General features: G+C 43.2%; 1 protein-coding gene across 1 annotated transcript in view; it reads right to left on the bottom strand.

Moving 5' to 3' along the window:
• Positions 1–9,826, bottom strand: part of AP3D1 (adaptor-related protein complex 3, delta 1 subunit) — a gene marked incomplete at its 5' end in the record, with an annotated part of 34,899 nt that extends 25,073 nt beyond the window's left edge. The window contains 3 exons of the mRNA XM_010012493.1: positions 561–641; positions 1,309–1,404; positions 9,784–9,826. Of these exons, the coding sequence (XP_010010795.1) occupies positions 561–641; positions 1,309–1,404; positions 9,784–9,826 (220 nt within the window). The remainder of the gene's footprint in view (positions 1–560; positions 642–1,308; positions 1,405–9,783) is intronic.
• Positions 9,827–11,883: the final 2,057 nt, after the last annotated feature.

Here is an 11,883-nt window from a genome sequence, read left to right on the forward strand (position 1 = left end):
AATCTCAGAGAAGCAACATCTCTAGGGATGATACATCTATCTGTGTTAAGGATAATAAAACAAGCTTCACCTTCTCTACATTGTTAGAAGATAAAGATACAGTGACCCCAAAGATGTAGAAATAAGGCAGGATTGTCAGTAGAAGGAATGGAGAACATCACATTTATATTGTCTGTGTTAACTCCTGACCTTCAGGTACTAAAGCCCAATCTGGAAACTATTCCTTAGACACTAACATTCCACCCTGTTCGGTGAAAAACGTCTGCAACACAAAGCATGAACAAAACTCTCAAAGAAACATTATAAAACTCTTCCAAAATAAAACAGGATTCCTGCTACAAGGAATCTTAGAGGGACTTCACATAAAAATACCCTGTTTCTTCATGAAGGACACATAGATATTGCCAAACATCCAGTAGAAAAAGGCTAGCCAAGCAGGCCAAGCATTACCCTTAACTGAAACAATGACTAGTTGCTTCCCTTCCGTATTGCAGAAAGCAAACCAAAAGATGATGTCCCAATGCTTGGCTGGTACAGCTGTAGCTACACAGAGAACTCACTTTGAATGTAAACTTTGATGCACTCATGACTTCAATGATGTTGAAAGCAGCCCAGCTGATGTCGTAGCCCAGCATCTGTAACTGTGAGCAGAGAAGACAAAATAACAACCTTCTGAAGTAAGAGACTCAAGAAAATAGGTCAAGACTCCTCACAAAAGTGAAGATGTAACAAGAGTCCAAAAATGATACTACAGGATTTCTCAAGTTCACGAGGAATGTTACATTCTACGCCACTCACAGGAAGGCAAACGAGCCTTGACGTTCCACCAGAAGCAAGATTTAAACAGTTTGCATTAATTCCAGGTAACACACAGTGATATGAACAGTGGGAAGGAGGGTTTTCCTGGCTTTTTTATTTTTTATTTAAATAAAGCCCAGAACAGAAGCACAGAAGTAATTCTTTAACAGTATTCCTCTCCCCAACAAAGGACAGCATAAAGAGAAACAACCAGTCCCAAGTGCTCAGGCAACTACTGGATAAGAAACAATCCAGCTGAAAACAACTTTTTAAAATTGGGTTAGTTTTAAGTCAGAGCAGCTTCTTGAGCTAACTCAACAAAATACAACTGCACCAATCCTAGTGCCAGCACAATAAACAGGATACGAATGTGCAGCTCCTGCTGTCAGGCACACGTGGGAGCATCTTCACCTGCACCAATTTGAGCAGGCACCCAGATCAGAGACTGGCTGCCAGTCAGCAATACAAAACCAAAGATGGGATTGCAGCATAACCCAGCCAGGCACTTACGTATGTAAGTTTGCAGACTGCATTTGCCTTCACTGCAATGTTATCCTGCTTGAGCTCCTGCTTGATTTCATCAATGCACTGGGAGATGTATTTTGCCTGAGGAAAAAAGAAACAAGAATTTGGGCTCATTTACCAGTTTTGGAGATTTGTAGCATGTTACTGGGGAGAAGCAGCAGAACTCACCATGTGCAAGCACCAAATCCCACACACGCTATTTAGGTAAGCACCTGATTGATGAAACTACTCATTACCAAGAAACATCCCAATTCTATTACAAACACAAAAGCACACAGATATTTCTTCAGTGGTTTCCCTTCGCCCTCACAATTACACTGTTGAGTCCACAACTCGAGTTCCAAAGATTTGTTCCATTATCTACTATGGGGTCTGAACAAAACCCTGAGTTCCACCATCCCTGGAACACACACTGGTCACTCACCTCAATGGGAAGTCAGAGATCATTGCAAGTCTATAAAAAACTATGTCAAACACTATTAACAGCCCACACGTTTAAGGTGACTGGTGAAAATACACTCTATGAGTTACTCTTTTTTTAGGGCACACTCTATTTGGATGGCACTGCAGAGAACACAACAGTCAGACTCATAATCTGGTCTAGGTTGGAGGGGGCTTTAAAACTCACCCAGTTCCATCGCCCTGCCATGGGCAGGGACACCTCCCACTAGAGCAGGTTGCTCCAAGCCCCTATGTCCAACCTGGCCTTGAACACTGCCAGGGATGGGGCGGCCACAGCTTGTGCCAGCGCCTCAGCACCCTCCCAGGGAAGAGCTTCTGCCTCAGAGCTCATCTCAATCTCTCTCCTCTGGCAGGTTAAAGCCATTCCCCCTCGTCCTGTCCCTACAGGCCCATGTCCAAAGCCCCTCTCCAGGTTTGCTGTAGCCCCTTTAGGCACTGGAGCTGCTCTAAGGTGTCCCCTTCAGGAGCCTTCTCTTCTCCAGCTGCCCCAGCCCAGCTCTCTCAGCCTGGCTCCAGAGCAGAGCTGCTCCAGCCCTCGCAGCAGCTCCGTGGCCTCCTCTGGACTCACTCTGACAGGTCCACATCCTTACACCTCAGGAGACACAGCACAGATCTCATGCAGAACATACGAACATCTAGCTGTAACCCTTGGCATCTATCCCAGAGAGGGCAAGGACAACCCCCTCCCTGGTTCAGGACTGGGATGAGCGATTGTGCCATTTACACAGTTTGATAAGCAACAGTTATTTATATGAATTCCCCAAGATTCAGAGAGCAGATGTCACAATGTTTCCATTGAAATATTGGTCCTTCATTTCTTTTCAAACAATCACATGTGCTTGTAGAAGGGACGTGGCAAATGCATGATTTATAAAGTAAAATCTGTACAGGTACCTTTAAGTAGGGTTAGCTCAGGCAGAGATCCTTTGAGTTCACAGTTAGTTATGGTTTAAGTACTGAAGGTATCCACTACAGAAATCATTAAATGCAGATAAATACTCTCTCTTTAGAAAGCCACGCATGCACTAGGGCATTTCACATTCCATAAAATCAATCAACTGCCAAAGGAACCAGGTCAGAAACAGATTACCTGGTTTCAAAATAAAAACCTGCCTGAATACCATTACCTTCCACCAAAAGGGTATTTTCAACACAGAACTCCACTGGCCTGCCTTTAATTAACATTTACACTAAATTTTGTGTATTATCCCGACCATTCTTGTAGGCTTTTACAAATGCCCTAGGGTGATCCTCACACTTCAAGTCCTAAAAGCTTGCTGCTAGAAGCAGAGAAAGTTCTTTTTACTGTCACCTGCTATTTATTAAAAAGAAATTTTACAAGGTCTGTAGTGCGGAGGGACACTGCAGTGATCCAGGGGAGGAGAGGCAGCAAGTGAATTTTAATGCAGGGACTTCATACTGCAAGCAGCAGTCACCTAATGACAATTTACGCTGCTATCATTCAGAGTTTAGTAAGCCCAGAGTTAAAATCCACCATGGGGGTGCGTGGTGAACACGTAACTCGAAGGAATGGCAGTTCCACCGGTTTAACAGCTTCTATAGAAGCAGAATAATGTACCTGCTTTCGTCTCCTACCTTGACTTGCAGAGGGAGAAGGCTGATGTAAGCGTGTAACCACAGCACAGGTCAGCGCCTCCATGGCACTGGTAAGCTCAAGTGAAACCACATTTGTCATCTTGAGATTTCTACTAATAGTCTTTTTTGACCTTCACAGAGCTCGTGTGTGACCCATTTCCCTGCTCTCCAGCATAACCCAACTCAGCAGGTTTGATGGAAGAAAACAGGAGATGAATTTACTTGAAGAAATTTAAGATATTCCTAAATGCCTGTATTTGGGATAGACATACCATATTTGCAATGGGAATTTTCATGTCAGGAGGATGTGCTAAACACCAACCAAACCTTTCCTCTAAGGAGATACCCACGTGTCCTTCTGGATAAGGGGAAAGTGAGTCACATGTGCCAAAACCAGAGATGGCCTTGCCCCGAAATGCTTAACAGCATAGAGTCCACGTGACACCTCCCCAGAAGCAGATTTGGGATTCTAAACTCTTCACCTGAGTGTGATTCAGGTCCAGACAGCTCCCATAGGAAGTTTAAACTAAAAAGCAACATCTGAGAGTAGAAGATAAATACTTGATCCAAGACACCGAACAAACAATGTCTACAACATGCAACTGATCTACAAACACATTGTACCTTGCCTTGAATATTTTATGCCCACAGAGAAGCATGCTGGAACAGTGTCACCAAATTCTTCCCCTGTGCATCTCATTGCCACGTCTTGGTCAGTAAGGTCAGCACTGGTGTGCAGTGCTGAACACTAACATGCAGGTTCTTTATGTCCATAACCAGAAAGCAATATCATTATTTCCCACAGTATCTATCCCCAAACTATTTAAACATTAGCTTAAGTTTCCTGGTGACCCCTTGGAAGTTGAATGCAAACCACTGTGGACGAGGAGGGGGAAAAAAAAACCCAAACAAAAACTCCTAAAGATAAAACCCCCAGAAAATAGAAAAGTTCAGTAACATCCAGTCCAGCACAGCCAAACACAGGCTCCAAGTCAGCAGCCACACTTGATGGCCCCAGCAGCCTGTAGGCAAACCCTTCCCTACTCGTGAGCCTGACACAGAATCCCAGACTGGTTTGGAAAAGACCTGAAAGTTCATCCAGTTCCAACGCCATGACACAGGCAGGAACACCTTCCACTAGAGCAGGTTGCTCCAAGCCCCTGTGTCCAACCTGGCCTTGAACACTGCCAGGGAAGAGCTTCTGCCTTAGATCTCATCTCAATCCCATGTTTCAGTTTAAACCCATCACCCCTTGTCCTATCACTACAGTGCCTGATGAAGAGTCCCTCTCCAGCATCCTTGTAGCCCCCTTCAGACACTAGAAGCTGCTTTGAGATCCCCACACAGCTTCTCTTCTCCAGGCTGAACATCCCAATGTTCTCAGCATGTCTCCATATGGCAGATGCTCCAGCCCCTGACCATCCTCCTGGCCTCCTCTGGACTTGCTCCAACAGCTCCATGTCCTTCTTATGCTTAGGACACCAGAATTGCACAAAGTGCTCCAAGTGGGGTGTCACCAGAGCACAACAGAGGGGCAGGATCACCTCCTTCGACCTGCTGCTCACGCTCTGGGCATGCAGCGCAGCACCTGGGGGGTTTCTGGGCTCAAGCACACACTGAAGCCGGGTCATGTTCAGTTTCCCATCAACCAACACCCCCAAGTCTTTTTCCGCAGGGCTTCTCTGAATCACTTAATGAGCAACCGCTGGAAAAGTGTATCACAGAACTGGGAATCAGATCGGAAACTAAAATCATAGAATCATAGAATGGTTTGGGTTGAAAAGGACCTTAAGATCATGTAGTTCTGACCCCCTTGCCTTGGGCAGGGACACCTTTCTCTAGACCAGGTTGCTCCAATCCACATCCAACCTGGCCTTTAACACTGCCAGGGATGAAGCATTTAACACTTCTTTGGGCAACCTATTCCAGGGATTTTGAAGAGCAGAAAGAAGTCCTTCCAAAACAGCTGTACCTCAAATCCTAAAAGGCTACAAGGAACGAAAGACTATATATAGAAAGCTTTAAAGGATCAGCAGGTATTAACTTTTTGTTAATCTCTCTGGAGCAGCACTGCCATGAATGAGAATATGAAGAAAACTGATCTATTTAGTCTAACACTGAAATCTGAAACCCAACCACCCGAACCAGATTCACTGCCACATTTACCATCTACATACTGAAAAGGAACAAAGTATCTTGCCATTTCCCAGCACTGATTTCCTAATAGTTTTTGCATAAATCCTTCAAATACAGCTATTTCCTAGCGTGGTAATTAAAAATAAGTATTTCCCAGGATATAACTGGCTCAGTTTTTCCTTAAGCACTTTCGAGATCCCATGAAGAAAGGAACGCAAAAGGAAAATACTTCACCGTTCATTTATGCTCACAGTATTCATTATAGAATCAACCGTGCTGGAAAAGACCATCAATATATTTCTTAACTACCAACTCCTTGCTAATTCTGTGACAGTGTTATTTGAAGTCCTGCCAGGAGGCTATTCCATCGCTCCTATATTTTGGCCGGTCAGCTGAGGAACACTTTTAAGTCACAATATTCACAGACCTTTGGACATCCCCCAGGCAAGCAAGGCCATCCTAAGGCAGCCTTTCACTCCCGGAGCAGCCAGAAGAAGTGGAGCCATTAAGGGGAGGAACACCCCCCTCAGAACGATGGCAGTGCAGGCAAAGCTGTGAGACTGCAGTCAGATGAAGGGCAATATGATAACATGGGAAAAGAGCTGAGAGGAGCTCTTTTATTCCGGTGAGGCTGCCAAGTGGGAAAGGAGCCGTTCCCAACACAGTGGAAAAGGCTCCTTAATGAAACACTACAGCACGCACTCGGGTGGTTGTTTTCTCTTGCATATCCCACAGAAGGAGGAAGATGACAGGAACACACTCGGAGCAGTGCAGCTAAACCCATGCAGATGTGAGCAGTGAGGACCCAACCAACTGGGAATACAGCACAAAGTCAGAACTGTCATTACTTAATGGTTCCACCAAGTAGATGCAGTAAGCATGTTATACCCATTAACAAAATACATAATCTAATTCTTAAAATAAGCCCAAATTCCTCAAGAATTCAAAGACCTCACGCAGAAACTATGTGCATTTACGTGAGTGCAAGTAGCTGAAATAAGAATGAAGGTATCACAAATCAAAGCCAGAATCCTTTTGAAACAGAGGAAGGGAAAAGTGGGTCATGGTAAGAAGTCAAAATGTCAGTTTACAGCATTTTTCACTTCCCAACCCATGTTTTTTGAATTAACTTTGAAGAAGACTAAAACTTTATTATTCCAAGCTCTGGCCAAGACAATTTTTGGGATTTGCTGATTTCAGAGACGTTCACAAAAAGCCTCAAAGCAATACATGAATGAACCTCAGCAAGCCAAACCCAGCAGAATCCTCCACCAAAGTCCTTGTCAGGACCCAGCCTCAATTTATGCGACAGGCTGCTGCTGATTTGAGGTTCAAACCTGTCACTTACTGCAATTGCAAAGAACTTTCCACTTCGATAAATCAGCAAAGTGTCACTGAAAATTAGTCCCTGTTTCTCTTGCACTTTCAGGGTTAAATATAGTGTATCAAGGAAAGGATGATCAACAGTGAACACCACAAGGAGCAAGATAGGATCTGATATAAATGTGTAACTACCCCATTCTAAACCAGAAAAAGTTTGGAATAAGTAGAATGTAAGAATAAGTAACTGAAATAAGCACAAAATATGATGTGTGTTTTAAGCAATGTAGGATTTATAATTTTTTGTAGGACTGAGACAAGCTCCATGAAATTATGCTGAGTGCAAGCACATGATGATCTCACATGGGTAAGATGCCACTGCTTCAAGTGAACAGCATAGTAGACTAACTTCTGTCATATATACCTAAAAATACTATTTAAATACCATAGAAAAGGCTATTTGAGGTAACAGGATCCTTTGTTAAAGGTACCTCATGGCTGGATAGAAAGAGAATTGCACAGCACACACTCCCACTCAGTAGTGATCTCCCAGCCACCTTAACTAAAACCATAAAGCAAGTGAAGCAGGTAAGCATGTAACAGTATAAGCAGTAACTGAGAAATTGCACAGCATTCATTTCAGCAGGTTTGCAGCAGCCAAAATAAAATGGTGCAGAGGGTAGTCAGATACAATAAAGAACCCAGAACACGTTACAACTTGAAAGGCATTATGAAAAAGCCAAGTCTATCTTCTACTCAGCTGTTGAGAACCAGCATTGCTATAGATGTTTTAACATGTCTTAGCTTGCCTTTGGGACTCAGCTTTCCAGGGATTTATTCACCCATCTTCTAAGTAGCCTGAAGATCCCAGATCAATGTATTGTTCTCATCAGTGATAAATACTGGAGGGATGAAGGTGAACCATTGCCACTTCATTTGCAGCTATAGATATCTAAATATATATATAAATAATACAGTCTTCACCTGTATTATTTATCAGAACCATGATGCATGACGCACAGCACCCTGAAGTGAGATAAGAATCCTTTGGCCAAATGACACTGCTGGAGGCACGTGAAAAATCAATTTACACTTTTTTCTTTTCTGAATGTTTCCTGAAGTTACACATACCAACAGGAACTTAGTGTGATGCAGCCTATAAACCTATGAAAACCTTTGAACCTCATTTTAACAATTCACAGAGATGCCATGCAAGTAGTGTGCACCTTCCAGTTTCAGAGCAGATACTAACCAGCCCCAAACAAACCACCACAGCACCATAAGGCACTGTAGGAAACCCACAGGCCCCTGAACAGTTGAAATACTCACACAAAGAGCACCTATGCTGGAAGCCAGAGCACAGCTATGCAGCAGCAAAGTGGGTATTAGATAGCAAAGCCCAAAGAGTCCAGCAGAAACGAGTAAGACAGTATCATCAGCAAGGGTCTAGAGATGGCCTTGAATATCTCCAGTCTGATCAGTCCCCGAATATAAATACTCCAGTCTGATCACAGTATTTGTTAATTTAATTGCACAGCAATTAAACAATCCTCAGGGGCCTATGCTACCTAAATCATCTCTGAGCAGACAAATTTTAAGAGAGTGTGTCAGATCCCTGCAAACACAAATTTGTTTTACATTGCAATGCAAAAAGCTCTGCAAATACTTTTACAGTAGATTTAGGGCGATTTAGATTAGATTAGGGTAGACGTTCTTCCCTGTGAGGGTGCTGAGGTGCTGGCACAGGGTGCCCAGAGAAGCTGTGGCTGCCCCATCCCTGGCAGTGTTCAAGGCCAGGTTGGACACAGGGGCTTGGAGCAACCTGCTCTAGTGGAAGGTGTCCCTGCCCACGGCAGGGGGTTGGAACTGCATGAACTTTAAGGTCCCTCCAACCCAAACCAGGCTGGGATTCTATGGTTTTTCAATTTCTTAGTTCCAGGCATATTTCTGTGCACAGTCCCAGGCTTTGATAAAGGCAGACTGTTACAAGCACGCGGTTTGTTGTATGTACAAGGAAGCAGTCACATCCTTCCAAGGAACTCAAGTAGCTGTTGTTTCCAAGACTCAGCTGACTGGAATCACAGTTCAGAGGGAAATATCCCAAAAGAAGATGATTGACAATCTATTAATACCATATCAAAACATAACACTGAAAATATTTCGAAGATGTAACACTGATTTACACAAAGCTACGAGCTCTTTTCAGTTATGGAAAGGTAGGAAGGCCAATAAAGAGATGTTTCATGGCCATCACTGACTTCTTAAATTCAGTACCAAATACTTGTGTAATTAAGATAAACTTGTTTCCCTACTCCCTGCTGTACTGCCCACTAAACAAACGTACATTTCTCAAGGCTGAAGCTTACTCATACTGTGATAGCTGGAGGTGATAGTTTATGAATCCTGAATTTGCCATGAGGAACTGAGCCCACCAGAAGAAATCTTCAACATATCCACAATGATGCCTACTTCTCTTTATACACCTTCAACACACACATCTTTCAGCGAAAGCTGACAGCTTTGAACATCTACCCCATAAAAGAAATAATAATAAAAAAGAAACAGGTAACACAAGACCCAGCACTCAACTATGAGGTCTCCAGACTCCATTTGATCAGCCCACAGCCAGTGACTGGGGAGGTAAGTGGTATGAATCAAACATGTTTTCACACCCAGTTACATGCCAGGATTCAACAGGACTCAAGTATTTTGGGTGTTTTGAATGTATGCTTCTTATTTAAAAGCACTCAACCACCTTTATGAGCTCCAACACTGCCATTAACTGTTGTTTTCTGCACCTTTTACTCAGTATCTTTATACTTCCTGCCACCTGGATTTAAGCAGACTCCCCTTCAGGTAATCAAGCATTTTACTTTTCAGCATGAATGATCAGGCTTTTTAATAACGTAAGGAACACAAATGCTTCTTTGTAACTTGTCCCATGACTTGGTCTTTCTGATGTATGTCCTTCAATGCTTCCCTTGCTGTTCTTCACATTGCACCAGAAACAGGATGCGCTACCAAAGAACACTTTTAAGTGAGAAACCTAAAGGTACTCTTTGTACACCACACAATATTCACTAACCTACATCATAGAGGAAGAGGTTTTTCAGTCACTTTTGTGGACACTGACAACATTAGAGGGAATCACACAAACCCCCATTTTATGTGCTATGCACTGGGACAAAGATCTGCATCAAAAAGCATCAAACAACTCTCTGAAGATGACCACAGTACAGAAATGCCATTAGTATTTCTGTTCTACTTTGATTTTTCTGGCTGTTCTTCCACCAGCCTCACAAAAGGTGCACTGAATGGGCACTCCATTTCTTAGGAGGAGGTACCAGAAAGCTCTTCCTCTCCCCTGGACCTGCCTCACCCATGCAAGAAAGCAATCTGTCTGGAGCCCTTCAAACCCTCAGAAGAGGCAGCTACAAAACAATCCAGACTGGGACCAAAGCATTAGCCCCACTGGTGACACAGCCAATTAAGTAATGTTTAACACAGGAGAAAGCAAGAAGCTAATGAAAGGCAGCACTAATGCAAAGCCACAGCTGCAATCTGCTTGTAATCATACAAGAAAATGCCCACATCTTGGCTCTTGTTCATGGCTCCAGGCCCTTCATTTTCCATGACACAGCAGGTAAGGCAGGGACACTGTCACCTCAGGCCCTGCTACCTTGGAGGCCAGTACTATTCTGCTTTTCTTACCCATTGGTGTGAGGTCCTTATCCAACCCTCCTTTGTGTATTGTTTCTATATCCGACTTTGTCTTTTACAGTGATTCACACGCTCAAAGAATTAACAATAGCAACTCCAGAGCCACTTGAAAGTGGGTGGAATAATGAGCTCCCTTCAAAGATATTAACACACATATGACAAGCAGTAACTGATCAAGCAGCAGTGCCTGAAAGAGCTGTCTGTCATCAATGAACTGCATGCTGCTTATCAGTTGGGCTGGATTTTCACTCTTAGGCACCAACAAGCTTTTTAGCATTCCTCAAAACTCCCTTATTACATTCCATTCCATACCCTTTACCATTAGATACCAATACTGCAACAGTGGCTCGAGGCCAAACCATTGGAAGACCATGGCACTAGATGGTCTTGAGCCTCATTTCATGACAGGCTGTGCTCAGAAGACTTTCATGACTTTAAAAGATTCCTCAAAATTCCTTATACCACCGTTTCATCTGAAAACAGCTCAGAGAAGCAGCAGGATTGTGCCATGGAGTGCAGCAGCCCTTTCTTTAGGGGAAAAGGGTTTTCAGCAATAGGAGTGCACTGTCCTTAGGTAGCAGTTGCTAAGAAGTGAGGACATGCTGCCAGTTTGGTAAGGCCAGTCTCTGGGCAGTGAAATACCTATTTCACAGCATGGACACACAACATACCTCTCATTTAGCATGGTATTAGTAACTGAAAGTAATTCTTAGTTTTTCCAGATCAGAAACACCGATTGCTCCTTTCGTTATTCTAACTTGTTTCTGCACAAAGCAACTTCTAAAAGGCAAAGCAGACATGAGATACTTATCACCAAACACTCTACACAAGAAGATGTGGACTTTTTAATATCCTTTTTCTTGAAAGTGTTGATTACCAAAAGCGTGAAGGGCTAATCCTGAGGCACACACCACCACATTCTCCGGCAGAAGAGGGAGGCAATTTTCTCAAGTTATGAGGGAAGTACACAGACATTTCGTACAAGATGTTATTTAACCCCTTCTCCCTTCTTAAGTGTCTTTCAGTAAATCAAAGACACTTGAAACACAGAGGATCTGAACAGGACAAAGCAGCACTCGTTTAAGAGCTCTGTTTCTGTATTTTATTTTAATTTCAGTTTTCTGAAGGAACCTCTCACCACAGCATCTGACAGTAGCTTGGAAGAAACAAACTTAACTGCAAATGAAAGCGCCAAATAACACCAAAGGATTATCCCTTCCTTTACTTCACATTCAGAAGACCATGTCTGAACAGAAATCATTTCTCAGTTTGGAATATCTTGGAAAAAAATCTATTATACTTCTAAGAGCCTACGGTACAAGCCAT

Source organism: Nestor notabilis, unplaced genomic scaffold (genome assembly GCF_000696875.1).
Source record: "Nestor notabilis isolate BGI_N333 unplaced genomic scaffold, ASM69687v1 scaffold6384, whole genome shotgun sequence".
Classification (NCBI taxonomy): domain Eukaryota; kingdom Metazoa; phylum Chordata; class Aves; order Psittaciformes; family Psittacidae; genus Nestor; species Nestor notabilis.